We start from the raw sequence: 24,973 nt of genomic DNA on the forward strand, positions 1-24,973 counted from the left end.
AACAAATCATAGTATGCACTTCCTCTCCAAAGAATGTTTCAAATAAAAATTAGCAAAATGGTAAAATACTGAGTTTCCCTTTAGTCGCTGAAGTCATTTATCAAGCCAAACATGCCAGTTTCAAACAGTTTTCTGTGTTTGCTGTGATTGTACACTGAATATTTTTGCATTTGAGGCTGTTGGTTGTACTAAACAACCAATTTGGAGACATCGGCTTGAGCTTGGAGGATGTTTTTTCCACTCTTTTTTGACACAAATCATTGCAGGTGCACCCTCCACACTTACCCTGCATGTGAAACGTTCACAGTGAACCTGAGTGATCTGAACCCGCTCAGCTCCTCATGTGAAGCCTTTGCTCGGAGCCTCTGCCTCCTCTTTGTAACTAGGTCTCCCTGTGCCATTCTTTGTCTTTTTTTTTTTTTTTTTCCTTCCATCTCTTGTGTTCCACTCTGTCCCGGGCCCTGTGCCCACCATTGACTGAGCACACAGAATAACCAATCCCCTGGCAGCGGGGTCAGTGCCACCCCAACAGACCAGGACTGGCGCTGGTGCTGGCCCCTTTTTTTTTTTTTTTTGCTGGGTAAGGGGGTTGTGAAACCTCACTGACCCAAGGCAATCCTCTTTCTGTGAGCCCATGAAGCTGTGGGGCTGCAGAGACTTCAGAGTGGACGGATTGGGCTGCTGGGACAGGATGAGAGGTTTAAACATACAGAAAACCCGTTTGGTAGATTTCTAACTTGAAGCAAGTTGACGTTTAAGACACCTGTGATCTGAGACATGTCCATGCAGGGGTCTGTGCTTGCAGTGGGGAAGTGCCTCGCCTGTCTGGAGTTTATGCGTAAGTAATCAAATACGTCTTTTGTTGCTCCTTATTTATCATTTTCTTGCTAAAACCTCTTAGAAACAGCAATGCATGTGTCAGAGTGAATGCCATCCACGTTTTTTTTGCTGTTATGTTAATGATTTCGGAGCTCTCCTCCTCTCTGCCTCTGTCTCCTGATCGTGATAAACGAGGCTTTTTTCCTTGTCGCATCCAATGGAAGAGAGCCTCTGCCCCGAGGGTGGGATTTCCACATTAGGGGATGCAAAATAGTGCTTTTATTCGGCTCCTGCAGGAATGGTCAGAGGGGGAGACGGAGGCTGTTTGGCGCAACACGGACGGGCCCGACTGGGAAATAATTATGGAATTATAAGTTTTCTATTCCCAGAAAAGTACAACTTCACTTATTTTCTCCTGTCTGGAATCCTCTCATCTGAGCCTACAATGATCCCATCGGACTCGTCGAGCTGAAAGGTCAGACCGGGTTATTACTGTGTGTCCTGCGCTGCTTTGGCTGCATCATTTCTGCGCACTTACACTGCGCGTTTCTCTCTGAAAACCCTTTCTGTAAACTCACTCCTCTTCCTCTGGAGGTTTTTAGTCTGAGGTCACTCCCATTTATAGGAGTCGCTGCGAGCCGCTCTTTGCCAAATAGTACTTCCGAAACAACATACAGCCAAGTTTTCTTACCTCAGAATAATAAACAGTGATATAACCGCTCATGTGTTATGGCGCAGATTCTACGCATCCAGGTCAAGCTCTGCTCACGTGTTTCTGCGCGCGTGTAAATTCATGGCAATAACACAGTCTTATTCGAGATAAATATATTGCTATTGTTTTTTATTTTCTGTCTTGTTTTATGTTGATTGTCAGTCGTGCAAAGTAACAAATTACTTTTGCTTAAGTGCAATTTGAAGTACTCGAGTATTTCCATTCTCTGCTCCTTTACTTCAACTCCACCACAGTTCAGAGAGAAACGACACTTCTCACCATTCAGGTTTCTGGCTGCTTTGGGTGGTCATTTTACTCACAAAACAGGATTAGATTAGATTCAACCCTTAATCCGGAAAAGTTTGTATTCTATGTAAAACAGAACGGAATGTAATATTTTTCTTATCCTTTTTTGACATATACTCAATTGAAACCTGTACAAAGATTTGATGCAGCAACATGTTTCAAACAAGTTGGGACAGGAACTACTGAAGACTGGGAAAGATGTGGAATGTTCCAAAAACACATGTTTGGAACATCCCACAGGTGAACGGGTTCATTGGGAGCAGGTGATAGCATCAGGGGCATCCTGGGAAGACACATTCACTCACAAGCGAGGATGAAGTGAGGTTCATCACTTTGTGAAATTTGTGGGTTGTAAAATATGATGCACTGCTGTAGATTGTGGTAGGTAATGTAGCTCAATCAGCTCCACATTGAACAACAACATGACAATGCTGCTCACATTTAATGCATCAATAACAACCATCCAGTGATGTACGGTGACATAACTTCTAATGAGTACTTAAACATCTACAAATGTCATCTCCAACCACAGGTGAGCACTGATTTTCTGAAGTTATCTCCAAATATTATTATTTATTTATTCCAGCCATAAATAAAGCTATGTTTTTGCTTTTACAACACAGACACAGTTAACTCCCTTGCAATAAAACAAAATATACAAGACGATCAGATAAAACTAAGTAAGCTAGAACAGTAACATTATAAACAAATTACTGAAAAGGCTGATTTTGCTTCCCTGATTTCCTTGGATAAGTTATTCCAGAGGTTCGGAGCTCTAACAGTAAACTCTTTCACATGCTGAATCTAAATCTTGATCTCAGAGCGATAAGATGACAAACATGCAGAGCAGATATGCAGAGAACGCAAGTAAAAGCTCCTTCTGGCTCCAAAGTCATCAACCTTGAAATCACAACAGCAGCAACAGGAGCCAATGCAGAGATGCCACGATATGTGAAATATGGCACTGTTTCGTCATTCTAGCACAGCGGCTACAAACCTCTAAACAGGAGAGAAGTTTTTGCTAATGTCACTGGGACAATAAAGCTTTTTATTGGGTACTACAGCCTGCTATTTTAAGGTTTCAGAGTAATGTGTTATGTAGTTGTATTTGGTCTGGAAGTTATTAGGGTGTGCCATTTGTTCGGGACACGTTTTTGACACAGAATATGATGCAGTGTTTTCATTTGCTTCTTTGGCACGTGACACATAAAGTCAGTCACTTTTTTTTAGCCAAGAACATAAACTCATGGGCAATAACTGCATGACAAGGTGAAGCATTTACTTGTGCCACACTCAGTCCAGCTTTGAGTCACGCCTTTTATCGAATGTGTGGAGCCAAATTATCTTTTACTTCCCTGAAGTGTTTAATACCGTTTTGGGTTTAGATGAACTCAAATGAGACCTTTATCAGAAATATGATGGGATAGAGAGCTGTGTTTAAACAAACTAGATCTTTGTCATGTGCAGAATAAAACAGGATGTCCTCCCTGCTCAGAGTTTGGACAAAGGAGTGTCCCCACAGGTTCACACGAAGGCTCTCATTCATTGAGGTCATGTCATGTCGTAGGAGTAAGTGAAAGCAACTGGACTTCATGTAACCTCCAGGTCATTCAGTCATCCAAGAGGTTTAATCGGTTTTGCTGAGTGATGTTGAGTAACTTCCTGTATTCAACCATCGTGTGTGACTGACATCAATTGCTGCGACATTGAAGTCATTATGTTTTTAGTCATGCTAGCGTTGTCGCTTAAGGGACAGCATTGTCTGTCTGTTGGTCAACCACCACTTTGGTCCAGACTGAAACATCTCAACCTCTATTTGATGGATTGCCATGATTTTTTTTTTTGATTTACAGGATGAATTCCAGAGAAAACAGCATGCCAAGTTTGCAAAATTGCAGCAGAGCTAAAAACCACAGTTAAAAGTAGCCAATGAGATAACTACACCTAGACAGCCTCAGCTAAAGCTAAATTTACTTACTCTTTCCTACCTGTTAGCTGCAAATTAAAAGGTAGCGTTTACACTACTGGCCATCAGCGGTTGAAAGTTAATCAAACACTGTACTCAAGTGCAAGTTTAAAGTACTTGGACTTTACTTGAGTATTTCCATTTTATGCTACTGTTTGTTTTTACTCCAGCACATTTCAAAGATACTCACTACATTTATTTTAAAACTTTACTTACTTTAACATTTGATACTTTATGTAGATTTTGATGTAAATACTTTAGTTTGTGACAGAGTATTTCTGCACTGTGGTATTGCTGCTTTTAAAAAGATCTGAGGACCTCTTCCACCATTGCTACCCATCCCTACATCGATGCTAACCTGGCTAAAAACAAGCTAGCAAGCCTGCTACAAACTTTTGGTAAACCGAAATCAAGGCAGGCTATAGTATCAATAACCACCTTAAAACGTACAAAGGTGACGTATTAGCATGAATATCTACGCACTCCTCTGTGTAAAAAAAAAAAAAAAAAAAAAACTAGTGAGAATGATGTAAAGTACTAGAGCAACATTTGTGTGTTCAAAGCTTCGGTTTTGCTCAGTTTGTCTCGTTAACGATCCCGTTAACTGCCCCTGTCATGTCAGCAGTCGCGCGCGCACGGCGGTTGGACACACATGGCTCGTGTTGTTGTTGCTCTAGTGATCCACGTGAGCATCGAGCGACGCTTCCTACTGGCTCGCGCGGGACAAGAGAAAAAGAGGCTGTGGGCTCGACACACAATTACAGAAGGGAGGACACGGCGAAGAGAAGGTACCCAGCCCAGCCTGACACACAATAAGCTCCCGACGTCTTCACGGAGACAGCCTGGGAGGAATCTTTCAACCTCCGCATGTCCGAGGGTCGCGGTAAGCCGAGAAGCTGAAAGTATTTGTGTGACAAAATGATGTTTTTCCTCGCCATGCCATCGCATCGTTGAGGCGAAGTTTTGCTGCTTTGACTCATGTGGTAGAAGCTGTTGTTTGTCTCCTCTCTGTCCTGAGCTCCTGTTATTATCCGTAAACTTTTTTTTTTTTTTTAAGTGTGCTAATGTTAAAGGAATTCTTGGGAAGTCGTGTTAAATGAGAAAGGAGGAAATATGAAACACGCGTGAGGTTTCAGGGTTGAGACGGTCCAAATTAGCTGCATGTGACTGCCGTGTTTTCCTACATATTTCCTCTGGAGGAGCCTCCAGGAGAAACACAATGTCAGGGTTTGGCTGTTTTTATCCAGCCTGGAGATGCTTTGGATTTTTCCATATTGTAAGCGGTCGCCATGAAGACTCTCTTTCCCAGCGTGCAGCTCGCGGAGTCCATGTGTTTTTTGACAGTTTATTATTATTATTATAATTTTTACACGTTTGTCACCCAACAGAGTTTTTTCCGTACATCTCATTTTAGAGCTGCAACACCTGGTTGATTAATGGATTAGTTAATTGACAAGAAATTAGCATGAAACTACTTTAATAATCAATTAATTGTGATTTTTCTTCGGTTTTTGAGTATCGGTCGGACAAAACAAGACATTTGAACGCATCACCGTGGACTTTGGGAAACTAGGATCCACGTTTTTCACAGTTTTCTGACATTTTATTGACTTTAATTGAGAAGATAATGTGCAGATTAATTGACAGTCAGTGTAAAATGTTAATTAATTGCAGCCCTGTCTCAGTTTGAAGCCAAACCTATTGAATGTTGTTGTCTTTTACTGCAGCTGATAAACAAGTACTGAGTTTACTGAGGCAGAGGCCAAACAGGAAATTCCTGTGTATGAACATGGATAAACAAAGTGGATAGTCAGGTGTGCTGTAGGTACTGTGGGGTATGAGTGGACATGCCTCCACCGCACACCAAGTCTGATGAGTCTGTCTTAAATTTATCCTATACTCGATTTGTAAATACCTGAAACTTACTTTGTTGTAAATTCGAGCTGCAACTAATGAACTTAACTATAAAATGTCAGAAAATGCTAAAAAAAAAAAAAAAAAAAAAAACTCCATCAGTGATGTCCTCAAACGTCTTGTTATGTCAACAACCCAAAGATATTTGACGGAGGATTAAAGAAACACTCAAGACGCTGGACATTTGTTTCCTAAAAAAAGTTAATTGTTGCTGATTATTTTAATTACTGATAACTCATTGATCAATTGTTGCAGCTCTAGTATGATACCATTAAAGGCTACTTTGATAGAAATGAGCTGTTTTGGTTTTGTGGGGGAGGTGAGTGTTACCTCGTTGTTCCCGCAGTGATCCATTGTGATCTGTAAGGACACTTGGGAGTTGTTGCGTAACGTCGAGCTGCCCTTTTCATGTGAAATGGAGACACTTACCAGGAAGAGGGCTGACCGAGGAGGAACACCTTCTGAAAAACATTCCAGTGTGACTTCAGACTCAAAGCAGAGAAAAAGGAAGTTGTAATACACATCTCATGACAAGGTTTAGAGTATGTTCCTGCGTGCGGGGTTAAGCCGAGAAGTGGCAAGCACGCAAGTAACCTCAGGCTCTTGGTCAGAGGAAAGTGGTTGATTCAGGCTGTTGGAGGAGATATGAGAGATGCAGATGAGAGGATTGTTTTTCTTATCAGTGATTAATCATTGTTATTGATTAGAATCAAGCAGCAGATCCTGTTAAACTGAAATGATCTGTTTCAGCATCTCAAACAAGTCATCTATGACAGTAATTTGAATTCCTCTGAATTTTGGAGGTTTTTCCACTACTCTCTGACATGTTTTGCAGACCAAACCGATCAATTGATTAACTGAGAAAATCATTGGCAGATTTATTGATAACCTATAACGAAACTAATCATTAATTGCATCCTAAAATACTCACATTTGACGAGCTGTAACCAGATGTTTTGGCATTGTTAAATGTTCTTAAACCAAACGTTTGGAGATAAATCTTATGTTGATTACATTTGTTAGTTGTTTATGATGTGTTGACAGATTTCATTTTAGATAACAGTCATAAAACGTCTCATTGAGATCTTTTCATGAACTGGCAGCAGACGTCAGGTTTTGTCGTCTCCCAAAATCGAAGAAGAACTCATTGTTTACACCAGTCTCTCCTCTGACAGCTGTTTCAGTGGGCCATACTAATCCAGTGCAGTCAGACACTTCATGCACTGAGTAATAAGACTGACTCCTGACTTGAAAAACAGGTTCTTTTAATTGCATTACTTCATTCCTCTCCTCACCAGTATGGAAGGTAAATGGGAGGCTGTAGCATGTTGGGGCGTGTTTTCTGGATTATTGCTTAAAGACAGTATGGGAAAAATCCAGAACACAGCAGTATGTATGCGTGCATTTATAAACCTATATGTGTGATTAACCTCACTGACTAATCCCAGCATGACACACAATTACTCATGAATTCACAAAAATGTGATTGTGAAAGTACAGAATAAATCTGCTCCTTTAAGAGATTGTGTATTATCCATCAGCGAGCCCACCAGTCAGTAACTTCTGTGCCATGTTTGAAGGTGGGACTGAACATGTTTCAGCAGCACTGTGGACTGTTCTGTAGCATGTGCTGCAGCGTGAGCCGAGGTAAACGCGGCACCATGTGTCTGTCTGCGTGGGCAACATGCTTTCTGCATAGGCCTCTTATTGTCAGCCTCTGGCCAGTAAAGACGTCCATTGAGAGAGGTCATGTGACAACATCACGAGTGTTTGGGAAAGAATTTCAGATGTCAAGAGAAGAACAAAAAAAGGAAGGAAGTGGTGTTTGGCTCTGTTCAGAATTGCTTCAGGACTTGCAGGTAACAACGACCGTCTGGAGGTTAAAGGGGCATGCAGATGTTTTCATAGCTGCTGTTTGTCCTGCATGTCAGTAAAAATCCTTTAACATATACACAGGAAAAAATAGGTCTCTTTGTTGTTAATATATTTCAGTATTATGGAAATAACTACAGGAAAGCTCTGCAAATCAGCGCTGCTGCATGTATGAAGAAAGGTACCTGAAGTGTTCTGTTTTTGTTCGTGTTGTGCTGCAGAGTGAGCTGGGTGAGGTCTGATCAAGTGACTCACATGATGTCACTTGAGTCATTGCAGGTGAACCCCGAGGACTACAAGTTTTGAAAAATGAAATAAACCTGTAGAAAGCAGTGAGCTTACCGTCGTCATCTCTGCTTGAGACTAGCGGCTTGAGGCTACATGAGCCACTACTAGTACAAAACACCTGAATCTCAGACTTGAATTGTGGGTAATGTAGGCTGAAGGTTTTTACAGGGAAGAAGAACACATGGAATAAAAAGACAATCTCTGGTTCTGCTGCATCGATTTTGATCCTTTTTGTTTAACTGTCCACTGTCAGTCCAGCGATGTTACAGGATTGCGATGCTAAATCAGTGGAGCAGTTTTTTAAAGACAGTGGTTTTCATTGTTTTCAGCTGTAGTGCATTGGATTTGAAATAAAACGACTGTGAGGTTTAAATGTTGAGTTTCAGCTTTAGAGGAACAGTTTGGGAAATACACTTATTTGCATTCTTGTGTGTACAAACATCAGCGTGATGCATTAAGATTTGGTGAACAGTGTTGGGCATGTGGTACATGTTGTACGTAGTCATCCAATTTTAGAACTGTGACGTGACATACAGCCAAGGAGTGAGGTAAGCTCTTGATTGGCCGAGTTAACAGTTACATGACGTCCGTCCAATGAGCATGTGTTTCAACAGTGAGGCAACCACAAATTAAAGGAGAAACCTTAATGAAGTGTTAATAAGGTGTTGGTCCACCACAGGCCTCCAGAAAAGCTTCCCCTTGGCGTAGATTAAGCCTCATTAACTCGACTAGAAGGACACCGTCTACCAAAAGATGTTTCCTCATTATGTGGTGACAGAGGTGTCACCTCATTGTCATTGTTTCCTTTCAAATCCAATAAATTAGAGCCAACACTAAAAAGAAGGTGTCACTTTTTCAATCCTGACTGCACCGTGTTCACTTTTTCTGCATCAGGACTTTGTTATCGTAAGAAAATTTCTGCAGTTTCAGTTTCTTTATCTCAGTTTGAAGTTGATATATTGCTCGGTACAGCCACGGTTTATAGAGAGGTTAGAATAATGTCAACAGTAAGTCATGTCTGTCTGGTGTCAGAAGGGAGCTGAAATCATCCTGAATGAAAACACACTGTGGTTTGACTGTTTTTAAAAGGAGCGCTTCGCAAAGACGCTTCCGCAACCTAAACGTCTAAAGCAAACAGTTGTCAAATCATCTATGCAAACAATACTACCTCGAACACGGCGCGGTTTGTCTCACAGCTTTCTCAGAAGTGCTGGAGAAGAGGCCAAATATTATTTTTCAAAATCTCCAGGAAACCATAATCAGCTTCCAATGGTGGATGTTATCTTTTGTGGGAGGATGCATGCTAGATTTAATAAACCACTTACACAAAAAGCCTTTGTCCAAGCCAAGTTTTAGAGAGGCTCTACGAAGGGAAAGCAAAATTTCAAGCTTAGATTCTTAACCTCATCTTATACGTCTGCGTTTCATACCATGTGAATACTTCCTCCTGCTCTCAGGAGAGAAGTCTGACTCAGTTCTTCCATCAAGTGAGCAGCATGACCTGGGAAAGGCGGACAGGGTGAGGAGGGGTTTGTTTCTGACCTATGCATGCTTGTGTGATGCTTCATTTCAACTCTGTAACATCTTGGGTTTTGTAAATCCTTGGGAACTGATTGTGAAAAGTCAAAGGTGAGAGATATGAGTCTCAATGCAAGTTTGCGAGTGTTTTTCCACTCGTTTTTCTCTGGTTTAAAACAGCTGTCACTTATCAATTCTTCAGCCTCGTCTTGTTTATGGAAGGATCGCAGTGTTGGGCTGAAGTTGTGGCTCTGGTCCTGACCTCCAAACTCTGATTAAGTGTTGTTTTCTGTCTTCTATCTTGAGTTTGAAGTTGAGCATACCATTTCCATCCTCTCAGACTCCTTTACATACGCTTCTGCACATGTATGTTTGCACACGGGTTTGAAGGGGAATCGAGGACATTTTCAGATGTAGACTACCAGCCTGTGAGGACACACTGACTCACTTCCTGGGTCATCAAGCTCTGGTGAGATACATCATGGTATCATCGCAGAGGAGAGTCCATGTCCTCCAGAATATCTTTCTGGGTCATATCTAGAGACATTGAGTCCAGAATTCACTGTAACCTTGGTTAGTTTGGCTCCTTGAAAGCTGTATTTGATGTCATAAAGCGTCCCTCTTTCATGTCTCATCTCTCAGCCAGTTGTAATCTAATCTATGTAGATTTTGCATGAATAGATGTTAGCATTCAAATCTGTGGCAGCTTCCAGACAGCACATCCAAATCTTTAACTGCCTATTCAAATCATTGGCAGCACATGATGCTAATGATCTGAATTCAAATGAGCATTTTTTCACACTGCAGTGAACTCGCTGGCTTTTCGAAGCCATTGTCATCGACACAGGCTGTGGTCTTGTGTGTGTGTGTGTGTGTGTGTGTGTGTGTGTGTGTGTGTGTGTGTGTGTGTGTGTGTGTGTGTGTGTTGTTGTTGTTTGTGTGCTCTGATGTTCTCCAGCCGTGATGAATGCAGGATTTGTACCGCCGTGCATACATGTTAGAGTATTTGTGCATGTTCTGTGTGTGTGTGTGCATGTGAGTGTGAGAGAGAGGGAGAAGCCTCATTTCCATCCAGTGCAGCATGTAACAGTCATCCTTTGGTCCTGTACTCTCAAGGCCTCAACAAAGCTCACTTTGTCACAGTTAGCATGCCAGGGCCTGCAGCTGGGTTGCAGTGAGCAGCGGTCCCGTCCTGTCGCTTTCACACTGCTAACGAGGAGCCCCTCGAGGTGTGAGCTGTAATGACAGGAGAGACGCCAGGAAGTGTATTTAAGCTGTCAGATCTGCAGACAAATGTGACTTAAAGTTAAAAAGCTGTTGTGCTGTCAGCTGATGGCGTGCTCCGTCTGTTGACGGAGAGGGACTGCTCTGTGTAATGTTGGCTCTCACAAACATTTCGTTATTACATGCATGCTTTCAGCGCAATGTGACAATGCTGGGCATTCTTCAAATTGATGTCTGGGTATGTTTCAAGAGCAGCCACAATGAGAGATTGTTCTCAGTGTCTGCTCCAGGCAACAAAGACATCACACTTGAGGACTCTGTCATATAAACTTTATAGCTGATATTTGCCCTGTGAGCACGAGGGCAAACACGAAGCCGAAGCACAGTGCTGAGAAATCCAATGTCATGCAACTGTATATAAAATGTTTCAGTAGATGCATGCATGCGTGTGTGCATGCATCTGAGTACACATTTGAATGGTTCTGCAACAAACCCTGATCAGAGAACCTGAGGGACCAGCTGGTGACACAGGGCTGCTGCAGGTGTGTCGCCATGCGAAGCTCAAAAAGCGTTAATTTGATGGCGAGTCTGTGTAGAGAAAAGAGATTTTGCTGCCGTGTTGGTGTGTCATTGTGTGTGTTCGCTGTGTGTCTCCGCAGTGTTTCCAGTGTGGCGGGGGATCGGGGCCAGTAGTGGCGTCGGAGGCGGGTGGAGCCAGGGGTGGGGACGCTGCTTGCGATGGGAGCCAGCCAGTCCAGGACAAAGGGCCCGGATCCCGGTATTTGACTACCCGGTCTGGTTAGTCCTCTGTCGCGGGGGACGAGCCAGGCTCATTGAGGTTTGTCAGAGAGGGAGGGGTGCCATCAGACTGCCCACAGACATGCTCAGCATCAAGCTTCCCCAGCTCTTCGACATCCACCAGGTCCCCAGGGTAAGAAAGACGGAGTCCTTCTCCACAAGGTTACAACATATTTAACAGGTCTGTTTGTTTTATCCTGCTGTAAATATGTGGTGCTAACAGTGACCTACCTGTTACCACCTTGGGACACGTCCTCTGTGCTCTAAGCAACATTGTCACACGTGTTGCTTAGAGCTCCATCAATTAAGTTTGAATTGAAGTTAAATTAAGGACTAAATTGTGAGGGTGAGTGCAGTGAAAGTTATAGACAAGGACAATTTGATGGTTTCATTGTCAAACTCGTCCCTATTAAGGCAGTAAGTAGTCTTTTTGGCCACTAGGAGGCACTATGCCTCGCATAGTTTCAGCCTATAAATTTGATTTTGTGGCAAACCATTGCTTATTTTCACTTCCATGACACTCAGAGCAACATTAGCGTTTATTTGGAGAAGTCTAATATTCACTTTCCACTTGTATCTCAACCGCCCCCCTTGGGGGGAATATCAAGCACCGACCATTCGCTAACTGTCTGCTGCTGTTCAGACCTGGACAGGTAGGATTCAGTGGATTAATCACAGCTTTTTGGCAGCAAACACCTGCCTGGAGACACAGTTGATGAGTGAAGCAAAACAGTGAAGTTATGGCCTGTAAATCCAAAACAATGAGCTGAAAGATGCTAAGAATTGCAAAGTAGCCATTCATACCATTGTTAATATGAAATTAATGATTACTCGTTAATAAAAGAGAGTCTGCAGGGTGACTTCATGCAGCTCACGGGAGAAGCTGCACAGCGCCACTGAAGTTTCTCCTCTTTCTTTGCATTTTATTGTCTGTTTCCTGTCCCTGTTTATGTAATGCATAGTTTACAATTTCTGAATTCTTCACAAGACCCTCTTATATAAAACCAGGACTCTCACAGGTTTGTCTGTCAGGACATATGTAGGCACGAGGAATGAGTGGCTGACAAGATCTGAACATGCAGAGTAGACAAAGCAACTTTTTCTGCTGTTGACTAGCAGCAACACATGTTTGTTAATACAAAACGTTTCATATAATCAGTCAAACTAGTCTCAAATTAAAGATAACACAATGGCAAAACAATAGAGGCATTATGAGAGATGATCTGAGTGTAGCCTTTTAGGGATTTTTTATTTAAATGAGCTGTAGAAACAGCTCCTGCTGATGAGTTGAAGAGAGACTTTGTCTGCTAAGTCAAGTTTTAAAAGCACATTCGAGTAATGACACATTACCATAATTATAACCTGGTTGTGCAATAACGTTCATGTTTTGAAAAATATCCCAGAGGTGTGTCAGATGTGCCAACAGTGTTTTCTGTTACCACCAATAATGCAATTATCACTGTCCTCAGAGGACACAGGAAACACAACTGTCATTAGCAGCTTGATTTTGATTGGACAGAATGAGGAAGACCGACTGAAACAGGACCAACAGACCAGGCTCCTTTTCTCTCCAGCTGCTCCACCCGTGACTCGCTATGCTAACATTAGCCAGATATCCAAGTAAGCAAAAACTAGTTTGCTGTTGCTGAGAGAGCAAAGCAAATCTTACACCTCACATTCTTCCTCCTGTGTCGGCCTCAGCTCTTCCTGGTGTGTTTGTTGATAGTAATGCAGAGGTGCTGTGCAGAAGGCAGGCGGTGTTAATGGCTTCAAACAATCTGTAAACTGTGCCACGCTCCGTTACTTTCTTGTGTGCTTTTTCAGCCTTTTTTAAAATGATTCCCCAAAGTGGCCTTTCCATCATGCCCCTTTCATACCCGATCATGACACTATCACCTGTTACCCATCAGCCTGTTTACCTGTGGAATGTTCCAGCGACCTTATCTCGTGTGATAAGCCGTCATTGTTGTATTAGTTTTACATCAGATTCTCCAGTCAGTTGCAGTGTCAGCTGCTGAATTATGTGACCCTGGATTTGTTTTAGCAGAGTTTAAATATTTGAGTTTCTATACGTGTTTCTTTGGCCTGTTTATGATCTTGGTCTTCGTCTGTTGGTTCAAAGCTAACCGTCGTCACTGTGTAAAACCTGTTCGGTCCCCTGTACGAGAGATAAACTGCATCATCAGGCACTAACAGCACATGTGAAAGGCTATCTAAAGTCTACGTCTGATGTATCAGTCAGTGATACACGTGAAGCTTTGAAAGTTGCTTGACTTAAAAGCTGCAAGTCGTAGCTAAGTCACTGAAACGCTCTGCTGCAGCCTCTTCGGCTTTACAAAGTTAATATCAGGTCTCTTCTGCTCGGGGAAATGTTTATATTGTTTTTGTCCTTGTTTATCTTCACATCTTCCCTCTTAGAACATTCCGTTAGAGCCGGCCAGAGACGTTTTTTGGACCAAGGTTTTCAGCACTTCCTCAAAAGTAGAAGTCAGCATGTGACTCGTATTAAGGTAGACTGAAGCAGTTGATTCCAGCCAGAGTGTTTTGATCCTTTCAAGGGGTCAGAAAATACATCTCAGGGGTGAGGAGACAGAGAAAAATACAAAGTTCAGCATCACAGATATGTTGTTTTTCTTGCAAAATGTTGCCCTCTAACAATTATTCAAACGAAACATTAAATGGTGGAACTTTTCAAAACTCAGACTTCTTCATTCTAAGGGATCACAAGCGAAGAACAGCCGGGGATGCTGCCGTCTGACCTCTCGTGAAAGCTGCACTTGTCCCTCCAGGTAACAGCAGATTCTTGTACAGTGTGATTGCTCACCTGGACTGTCTGGTCGGTCCTCAGGTGTTCAGGGAGGACAGCATCATCTCTGGATACCGTCACCCGCGGAGCTCAGCTCTGGACTGCGTCCTCAGCAGCTTCCAGATGAACAATGAGACAGTAAACATCTGGACCCACTTCCTGCCAACATGGTGCGTGCCAAGACTTTTTTTTAAATGTTCATTTAATGTTTTGTTTGGTGCACTTTCGCAATGTGTTTCGAGTGTTTTGTTGAGAGAAAACATCTCATATGAGACAATGACGATGAGATCGACACTCGCTGCTGTGTGCTGGTTCCAAATGATTTTTTTAAGTTTATTTTAACCTTTATTAAAGACAAGGTTGTGACCAGAGGACCAGTCATATTCAGTACTCTAAAACCAGCAGTAAACTGAACGCACACTTTAACTTTCCAGCTGTGCAAACATTGGTCAGGATCAGTACAAGTATGTGGATCTTTGTTTAGTATCTGAGATGTAATCCCTTGAATTTTTCACAGTGCGGGAGAGAAAATAAACAGGTGTATAAAACTTACAAAGATTTTTAGAAAAGTCTGGAAACGTTACCCCCAAAAAATACGATTAGCCTGAATCAAAATAAACACGCGATGGAGACGTGCAGGATGTCAGGAAAGTCCAGCAGCCTTTGAAAAGTGTGGGACAGAAGACAGAATCATTCATGAGCTGAGCTGACTATAATGGTGGATTAAGGCAAAATGGTGATTTTGCAGGTACTTTCTGTGGCGTTTCTGCGTCCTGTGCTCCACCCTGAACTTCTTGACTGACAGCTACACCTGGCCCCTGCTAGTGTACATGCTGCTCATCTGCATCTACCCCTTCACCTCCAGCTGTGCGCACACCTTCAGCACCATGTCCCCAGAGTCCCGCCACATCTGCTACTTCTTCGACTATGGAGCGCTCAGCCTCTACAGCCTGGGTAAGACTTCAGACACGGCGGAGGATCCTAAAAACACAAGGTTTGGTGCAGACGTTTGGGTTTTCTGCAGAGCACGAGTGATCGTCTGCACTGTGGTTAGAGTGCAGCTCAGTTGTTGTTGAGCTGCACTTGAGCAAGGCACGTAATGCAACAAGTGCTACCTGGTGCATATATGACATTATCAGTGTTTTCGTAGAATATCACAGAAAAAAGTACAACAATGTGGGTGAAAATCAGTGTTAAAGCTCCATCTGTGTGTATTTGTCTTATATTTCTTATCCATTTTAAAAGTTTGGAGCAGAATTAGCATCTAATTTTCATTTTTTCGCTCCATTGTTATCTTCGCTTATCATTACTCGGACATTTTCTGAGGCGTGACATGTTCTAGCCAACAGAGGAGACAGTCTTTTGTCTCCTGTCATATGTTACTTCCCTGCCAAGTGACATGGCAGAACAGTCTGAGCATTGTTGCATCTGCTCATGTGACGGTGGTCAGGGCAGGTCTGATTTCTGTATCATGTCTCTCTGTTCTGCTCCTTCCTGGGAAAATAATTAAATTTATATCTTATCCGCGCCCCAGATCAGGTTTTTTTTTGTCCTCATGACCAGGAATAACGTTTCCCTGCCACCTCGTATCAGCATTTATGGAGGAATTTCAACAAAGAATGAACTAAACACCAAATCTGTCTCTTAAGAATCAGGAGCTTGTTGCAGAAGTTATCATTTTAACATGTTGACCTGCAGCGTCTGATGAGACTGTTTGCATACTTGCAGGCGAGTACAGACCTGCAGATGATTTGTTTTGTCTGCCCTCGACCTTTAGAATCACACAGATGTATATTTTAGGATGTGCGTACTGCATGCATTGTCAGTGTGTCTGCTCACAGTTGTGTGTGCGTTTCTGATTATACGCTAGTGTATTTGTTTTTACGAGTGCGTTTATGGTCTCTGCGCCGCTTGTAAGATCTCACCTGCAGACCAGCAGTCAAACATTCACCAGCATTAACTGAGGGCCTCTTCACTCCATCTCAAACGATGTGGTCCTGGGCAGACTGATCCTTAATCTACCACAAAGCTTCTTAGTGCCAAGATTTGCCCAGTTTGAAATGTCCAAAAGTCCGTTTCAGGGATAAGAGCTGCAGGAGGGTTTCCTCTCTGCAGGACAAAACATTAAGACAGAGTTTACAGTCAGAGGCTGAGCTTTGATGGGGGGGGGGGGTTCTATTAAAAACACACAGAGCAGATTTTCTCTCGGGGAGATGACGTCTGCTCTGTGGTACGTTTGATATCAAGTTGTTCCAGCACACTGAAAAGCTTTCAGCTGCGCAGACACTTGTTTGGAATAATAACAATCTCAGACAGACGGCGCATTAAATGGTTTTAAACATGAAGAAAGCAGAAAGCCTCAGCGTGCAGTTGGACATGATCCTACTTTAGCGACCCCCAGTGGTCGTATCAGAAAAGACACCACAGCAGACAGACTGCATCACTTCTCATGTGGATCGTGCCTCAAGTTTAAGCTTCAGATGCTCGAGTATGATGTTTTTTTAGCCTCTTTTGTCCGTGAATGTTTGTTCTGTGATGGTTTGACATAATTGTGCTGTCGTTCTTGGAAGGACTCTTAAAAAACAGATTAAGATCTCATGAGACCAACCTGGTTTCATGTTATGTGACTGTTTCAAAACACCTTCAGTAGTTGTACAAAATGAAGTGAAAGTTTTACGTACATGTACTCAAATATACATGAATTTAAAGCGGAAGGACACTAGAAGAATAATCTCTCCTCACTTGTATTTGAACCTCTGGTCACATCAGTTTTTTCAGCGTCCCGTGTTTGTGTTCAGGTTGTGCCATAAGCTACGGGTACTACGTCATCCCGGACAGCTGGGTGAACACCTGGCTCCATCAGCATTTTGTCTCCATTGCCATTGGAAACACACTGTTCTGCACCAGTCTGTCCTGCTATTCCAGGTAAGAGGCTGCTGCGTACGTCCCCTCTGCATGCAGAATCATTGTTTTAGTGTTCAAGTTTTGGATTTGAAGTTGAGCATGAATCCCTTTAACATCAGACCCACAGGTGAGGACAGTTACTTTACTTTTGAATGCAGTGCTGCAGCATTTGATTTAAACAAAAGTGACTTTTTTATGGCTGGAAAATGTGAGGTTGCAATGATTCCCTCAGACTTGTGTTCTTGCCGGGACGGAAACGCCTCTATTTTTGCCATCGTGTGACGCTTAAACTCTCCAGTGAAACCCAGACAGATGAAGTTCTTGCGGGCTCGGCGGCTCTTAAAGACACGCTGACCCACTGCAGCTGTTCCTCGAGTGTGTTACTGACTTTAAATGGTGCTGTTATCGACTGATGTGCAGTAAACTCAGCCTGACCTCAGCTGGTAGCATCTTTAGAGCAGATTCATCCGTGGAAAAAATGTTTCGTCCTTAAATCAATATTCTTTTAAGTAGTGAAAGTAAGTAAAAATACCTTTTAAAGTACAAAACTAATATGTTAATGCTGCAGGTTGAACTGAGGCTGGAAAACCCACTTCACTCAAAGCTAATTTCCTCTTACTTCTCAGCCGACTCATATTAATATATGTGCAATCAGCTGAGCTTATATTGGCTCTAGGAAGAAAAGAAAGTGAAGTTAATGGTTCCTAATGATGTTGGAAACCTCCACAGTCCATCCTCCACTGTCCTGAGCTTTATCATAAGTCAGACAGAAAAGCTCACTTGTGGGAGCTTTCACAGGCGTTAGCTTGTCATTAGCGCTAGCATTGTGTGATCAACTCTCTGTTAATGTAATGATACAAAACACATGTGCAGCTTTTTTTTCTCTCACGCCGCACCGGCGCTTCATCTCAGCCCCCGGCCAGCGCTTTCCTACCAGAGAAGAGCACTTCATGCACACAAGCCTTAACCGAGCTTCTGACATTACGTCATTTTACAGCTCGGTTTTGGTCTGTGGGTGGGTGGTAGAGGGGTCATCACAGGCTAATTATTATTTTTGTGTGTTTTTCTTCCTGTCTATATACGTGTGTGTGTGTGTTCCTGTGCGTCTGACTAAAGGAAAAGTCTGCTTTATTGCTGTTTGTCTCCACAGGTTCCTGGAGCTGCAGTTCCCACAGAGAAGCAAAGCCCTGAGGACGGGAGCGTTTATCGTCCCCTTCATATTTGACACTCTTCCTCTGTTTTACCGGGTCAGTACTGAGCGTCTCTGTTTGTGTTCAGGTCTGCTTTTCTATTAAAACTCTGGATTGACTGTGCAAACATGCATCATTCTCCGGACCCTGCAGCCTTTACTCCCACCGTGAACCACAGTCCTTTGCAGAAGCTGCAGCGTGTGCTGCTTTGTGTGTTTGTCTCGTTATGTAAGCGCTCAGAGCTGATTAGCGCCAGGCTTTAATACTCTGAGCAGGACTTTGGCTCACTAACCCACAAACTGATTTCCTTTCTTAATCTAATACAAATGTATCGCTGCCATCAAGTAATTCCCCTAATCACTGTGACGATTACGCAAGTCATTTGTTGGAGGCTTTTTTGTCCCTAAATAGGTCAAATGTGCTGTTAGCGACGCTGCAGCCATCACTGATGGCTCCTGTGCTTTAGGTACAGATCATCAGTATTTAAGCCTTTGATGCTTTTGAGGGACTTTGAGATAAATCTGCTGGTTTTTCGTGTTTTCTGCTGTTTTTTCTGCATGTAGATCGTCATCTGCTGCGGGGGAAGCTGCAGCCCGAGCGACGCCTTGTCCAGTCACTGTTACCACCTCCTCTTCGCCTTCCTCACCTGTTTCCTGTTCACCGCCCACCTCCCGGAGAGGTTGGCCCCGGGGCGCTTCGACTACTTCGGTACGTTCTTCTTGGATGCTGATGTGGGTTGAGAGTGGCGTCTGAAGGAAAGTGCTGGCAGAGCTCAAATATACTGAGCGTGTGCTGCTAAAAATGAACCTTCAGCAGCAGAATTAACGAGGTTTTACGATCCTCCTGTGACTTTTCTGTTCGCTGTCCTTTGTCCTCGCCTGCTCTGGAGTGTTTACCCTCTTGACTTCTGGACAATTGACACAACACAATAGCTCCGTATCAAAGAGGCTTTTGATGTGATCGTGTGTAAACTCAAACTTTGCTCAGTTGTTCAGGCTGGTGAGGTTTCAAACAGGTCGAGTTTTTCGTCTACAAACGTTCACATTCCTCTCAGTGCGAAGGAAGAGCTTCTGGGTTTGTTAGTTATTGTGCAGAAGAAGAAACGGAGGAGATGGTTCGATCATAATGTAAAGATGTTGTTCAAAAGCAGGAAAGTTCAATAGATTTTAAGTAACAAGCTGATCTTCAAAACACTAAATTTGATTCACAAATCCTTACATTTACAAGTGAATTCATTAGAAAGTGTGAAGGGTTTAATCTGTGATCTGTATTTTCTGTGTCAAGCAGAAATTTTGACAGATGCAGAAGTGACAAAACTGCAGTTCCTCAAACAGCCACTTGAGGCTGTCTTCAAAAGCGAGTCAATCCCCATAGACCCCCATATTAAAACACCCAACTTCACAGCAGAAGTGAACATGTTTACAGCTTTGGTTAGGTTTCAGCAACCAGGCTTCATTCGACTCGCCTCAGCTCCTCAGATTGGTGGAGTCATGACTCTAGAGTCATGAAAGCATTAAATCGTCACATTTGAGAAACAGGAAATATTTGAAATGTTTGCTTGACATTTAGAAACAGTTATTGGTTAATTGACTACTTGACTAGTTGTTGCAGCTGAGACAAAAAGTCGTCATTGGACGCCATCTTTAAATGTTTTGAGTTATATAAAACAGAAAAGCAGCAAATCCTTATGTTTGAGTAACTGGAACCAGAGAACATCAGAATCGTTTGTTGTTGTTCTGTGAGAATTTCGTCCATCTTTGTTTTTCACACTGAGTCTTGTCACGCAGGCCACAGCCACCAGCTCTTCCACGTCAGCGCCGTGGTGGGGACCCACTTCCAGATGGAGGGCGTGATCGCAGACATGATGACGCGGAGGGTGGCGCTCGCGGCCCACGTGGCGATGCCCTCCTTCCTGGGGACCATTGGGGTGCTGGTCCTCAGCCTCATCCTCAACCTGGGCATCATCGGCATTTTCAGCGCCCCGCTGCTGTGGAAACCCTGCTGCGGCTCCGCCACGCCGCCCACGCCCGCCCGCGGGTGCAAGGAGCAGTAAGGGCGCCTTTTTCCACCAACACACACAAAGCGGCCGCTTCACTTTCCAAAGGGAAGGTTTGGCCGTCTGCCTCGGCAGCGCGTTTCAGTCAGCACTTCACCGTAGCGCTCGTGTAACGGCGACAGTTTTACGGCTCGGACAGGTCGCGATGCGTCGTCTCCAGGTGTGAAACGCTGTCTCTCACCTGCAATGTTTGTTCATGTGTTTACTCAGAAGCTGAGGACCCAGTCGCTCTTACTGAAGCCTTTTCTGTCCTAATTTATTTTGGAGGTGTGCATTTCAAAGGCTCTGGGTTGAAGGACGCGCGCTGTAGTAACACAACACAAGTGCCTTATGGTAGACCTCCACTTCATTCACAGTGTTTACAGTAGATCTCAAACTGGAGCATTTAACGTGGCAGTTTGCAGGGATTAGATTTCTAATTTCAGAAGCTTCTTGTTCTAGGCCAGAGTCTCATTCCTCGTAACTGGACTCCTCCGCTCGTGAGGTTGTTGTATGTATAAAGCCGTCTTCAGCCTAAACAACCCTCCATCGACTCGACGTGCATAATGCGATGCAGATTGCATTGCCAGCTCTTATATATCCACCTATTGATTCCACTCTGCACAGACTGGATTGATTTGAAGACCAGTGTGGTTCTTTTTCCTGATTGCCTCCCTTATTATGAACCCCACAATCTGCCCGAGCAGGAAAAAAAAAAGAAAAAAAAAAAAAGCAGTGATTAAAAGACAGGTACCATTTTTATAACAGTATGTTTCCATGGCAACGATATAGTGGCCTCATGCCCCCTGAAGGTCTTCAGCAATTTTTATGTTCTGAGCAAATGGCACCATTTTCTCTCGCTCCTCCATCACGTATCGTAACATCTGTTCGGAGCGTTTATCGTTCGGCTTGGAGGCGTTTTAATGTCCAGTCCTGTCCAACACTCGCGGTTTATAACAAGTGTGAGTGGAATTAAGAGAGACGCAGAGTTTGGACTTGTATTAAAATGGGAGTTTTGAGGTGTTGCAGTATTTTGGTGCAGTAAAACGGACCAATCACACTCCTTAAATACTGTGTCCCATGAAGCCGCTGTATAGATTTACCACTGAAATAACAACTGTCTTACATATTTATAGTTCTGTTGTATTTATTGCATGGATTAGGTGCATGAGCGGGAGTGGAGTGTTTCTTTTTCTCTGGAGGGGATCTAGAATATTTAACTCAGCGATGAGAGGAGAGAGAAGACCTCGTCCGTTATTGAGCTTTGCTTTCTTAAAACGAGTGAAAAGGATGCGCAGAGATTATTTCCAACAGTGGTTCAAGAATATCTGCCTGTTTTAGAGCTGAAATGATTAGTTTAACTATTTTTATTAATCAAATTAATCATTTGAGTCTTTTCAGGCAAAAAAAATGGACGTTTTTCTGCAGATTTACATCATTGTGAACTGAATGTCTTTAAGTTTTGGCCTGTTTTTTGGATAAAAAGTGTCAAAATTTTATAGACAGAACAGCTGATTTGAGGAAAAAATGATCAGATTAATCAATTAGAAAAGTCCAGATTGCAGAAAAATCCTTAAAAACTGTTTCAAATGATCTATTTTTTCCCCTTGTTTTAAGAGAACAAAGCTTTGAAGATGTAATAACGGACGAAAAATGACTTGATAAGGTGCATAAATGATAGAATTCATTAACGAACAGTGACAGCAGCCTCAGCAGCACAGCCGAGCCTCAGACACCTGCAGACAGGTGCTGTTCACTGCGTTAGCAAACATCCCTGCTGTAGCTTTAACATCTGTTTTGGAGCATTTAAGGCACAAATTGACACTTAATTCCACCGATAACATGAGAAGTGACAGGAAACAGGCGGCTAACACACACAATCACAGCCTTTTAGCTGTGCGGTAGAGTTTAATGAGAGGGGAAATGTATGTGATTAACGGGCACGAGGTGTGTTACAGGTGGATGCTGCGGGAGAGCTGACGGATGCAGATTGAATGTGTAGAATCACAAAGAGCACACACACACACACACGCGCACAAACACACACACTTATGTTAGAGAGGGGAGTTGTTTAAGATGCTTTCAGGGTCAGTGTCGCTGTAACGTTGCAGAGCAAACCGAGCAGTGTTTGTCCTTGTTGCTTTTCCTCCAACCCTGTTTCTGTTTCATCTCTGCGCTGCCGAGCGGTGATCGATCTGATCTTCTCCGCCGTCGTCTTGCAGCGTTCCTCGCTTTGACCCTGTTGATTCTTGGAATTGCATCATTACTGGCTTCTGATGTGGTTCTTTGCTATCGACCCAAACTAGTTTGGAACTCGTTTGTTTCTGAGCTGCTGTTGTTTTATTTGTCTGTTTCTTGTCGTCTCACTCGTCCCAGACGTTCGCTGCCTGCACTGTTTTCAGCAGATTCGCAGCTCAGAGGTGCTTCTGCATCTGATAGATCGATGCTGATGCTGCCTCTCTGAATTGCTTTTTTTTTTTTTTTTTAACATTTATTTTGACCAAATTATCAATTCCAAGCACAGAAATTCTCCAGACCAGATCACTGTTGTCTTCAAAAGCTATTTGTGGTGTAAACCCTGTTAGTTTACTCCTCGGTGGACAAGCTGCTGCAGGTTGTAATCATCAGGAAAACTGAGCTCTTTTCTTGTTTCTTTGTTAAAAAAAAAAAACTGTACTGAAGGATGTTTGATCACGTGAAAGAGAGCGGAGACGAGCGTGGGCTGAACCAACAAGAAAAAAAGTAAAAACAGGCTTTGAAAGAGTTACTGGTGCCTTGTTTTAAATGTTTTGTACAGCTTTTGATATAATTCTCCAGTTGTTCCAACAAACTACTCTTAAAATGTATAAATTCTTTGCTGTGTATAATTTGTAATTTGCTACTTTGTCCTAATAGACTTGTGTAATAAATTAAGCCTTTTATAAATGGAATAACTGTGCTGGATGTTTTTTTTACAGTTGCACCATGTGATCAACACCAAACTCAACTTTAGCTGAAATACTTCACACTGTACAGTTAGAAGTATCATTAGTATATTAGAGTGAACACAGTATCTGTACTGTCATGTAGGACTGAAACTGATCAGTATTTTCATGATCAATTAATCGTTCTGTCTTCTAAAAGCCAGAAAAAGAGAAATTCCTGTTTTATTTCCAACAGTGATTCCTCCAAAGCTAAAGAAGTTTTACTGTCATGTTTCATAAAGAAACGCATCAAATACTCACTAAACAATTATTCCAAGAAGTATTATTTGATACTTTTGGTATCAAATAGTCGCTGTTACTCTGCTGTTACATACGTGCAAATAACAAGAAGGTATGCAACTTATCATATCTAAAGTGATGCAAAACACAAAGAAAATACTGCCTTTGGATAATTAATTACTTAAAAAAAAAGGTCGTTTTTGTTGGCAGTGAGCTGAACAGCGTTCGCAGGCTGAAGTGTGCGTGAGCGGCCAGCAGAGGGCAGAACAGCACAATGAGAGGGTTTCTGCAGGTCGAGCAGCTCGTGGCTTTTCACTCGTGGTCTGATTTAATCACAGAAATGGGCCACAGCTGCAGTGATGCTGTAACAGAGTGTGAATCTCCAAAGATCTGTCTGCAGGAAACCCGACTCCAGGGTGACATCAGGTGAAAAATCTCACCGCAAAATCTGAGACGTAGTCCGACATTCAGCCTCCAAACCCGGTTTCTCCTCACTTTGTGACCACACGTTTGTTCAACCTGTCTCAGGCTGCCTTCACGTGAGGGTCAGTGTTATGAATTAAAACATGAAGGATAAGGAGAAAAACTTAATTCTTCAAAAGAAGCTGATGTAAAATTATTTCATGCTGGAAAAAGTAAATGACTTCTTAAATGTGCATTTTTTTTCTTCTATGCAGCTTTTTCAGGTGTAAATGATGATGAGGCTTTGAACAGGCTGCCGCCACTGGAACACAAGTACATTTACTCAAGTACTGTACTTCAGTGCAAATTTGAGGTACTTTCCACTTCCACACCATCTCAGAGGCAAATACTTCTTACTCCACTGAAAGCTTTAGCTACTTTACAAATTGAGATTTTTGCACACAAACATGAAGACCTTCTAAAATATGACGTTTTATTACAAATTAAATTACCCAACAGTTTATACAAGTACAGCTGAAAGGCCGATTAATCGATTAGATCAATTACAGAGAAAATCTGTTGGTTGAAGTCATTTTTTTTTTTTTTTTTTTAAATCGTTTCATGGTTCCAGCTTTACAGATGTGAAGATTTGCTCTTTTAATTATTTTAATGTCTGTAATAACGTTGAGCTTTTCTCTGTTGGCTGGACAAAACGAACTGTGTCACTTTGGACTAAATTGTTCTGGCGTTTCTTAATATTTTCAGGATATTTACAAACTAAATAATCAGTTAATACCAGAAGAAAACAATCAGCAGATTCAAAGTTTCTGTCCTTTACAAAATGAGCTCGACAAACCACGACATCTTGAACATTTTACGTGAACACAGGAGTGATGATCTGATCTATGATCACAGGGGACAGTTTTCTGCATTGAGTGCTTTTAGTACTGCAGTACATTCTCCTGATTACTTACATACCTATACTTAAGAAGCATTTTGATGCAGGACTTTTCACA

At 42.6% G+C, this 24,973-nt stretch overlaps 1 protein-coding gene across 3 annotated transcripts; it reads left to right on the plus strand.

The window, feature by feature from the left end:
* The first annotated feature begins 516 nt into the window (after positions 1 to 516).
* Positions 517 to 23,007, plus strand: paqr6 (progestin and adipoQ receptor family member VI). 3 transcript variants are annotated; one of them, XM_076736842.1, is made up of 8 exons: positions 517 to 838; positions 11,279 to 11,550; positions 14,266 to 14,393; positions 14,972 to 15,177; positions 17,022 to 17,148; positions 18,278 to 18,374; positions 18,881 to 19,025; positions 20,105 to 23,007. In XM_076736842.1, exons 1-8 carry the CDS (start codon positions 778 to 780, stop codon positions 20,368 to 20,370), a joined length of 1,302 nt encoding a protein of 433 aa, XP_076592957.1. In that variant the 5' UTR covers positions 517 to 777; the 3' UTR covers positions 20,371 to 23,007. The 3 variants fall into 3 exon arrangements, with proteins under 3 accessions (XP_076592957.1, XP_076592959.1, XP_076592958.1); XM_076736844.1 differs by lacking the exon at positions 517 to 838 and adding an exon at positions 1,094 to 1,294; XM_076736843.1 differs by lacking the exon at positions 517 to 838 and adding an exon at positions 4,429 to 4,686.
* Positions 23,008 to 24,973: the final 1,966 nt, after the last annotated feature.

Source organism: Chaetodon auriga, chromosome 8 (genome assembly GCF_051107435.1).
Source record: "Chaetodon auriga isolate fChaAug3 chromosome 8, fChaAug3.hap1, whole genome shotgun sequence".
Lineage (NCBI taxonomy): Eukaryota > Metazoa > Chordata > Actinopteri > Chaetodontiformes > Chaetodontidae > Chaetodon > Chaetodon auriga.

Coding starts and splice junctions, on each gene's coding strand:
- paqr6 (XM_076736842.1), top strand. CDS start 778: ATGTCCATGCAGGGGTCTGTGCTTGCAGTGGGGAAGTGCCTCGCCTGT. Junction 839..11,278: donor CGCCTGTCTGGAGTTTATGC/GTAAGTAATCAA, acceptor GTGTCTCCGCAG/TGTTTCCAGTGTGGCGGGGG. Junction 11,551..14,265: donor ACATCCACCAGGTCCCCAGG/GTAAGAAAGACG, acceptor GTCGGTCCTCAG/GTGTTCAGGGAGGACAGCAT.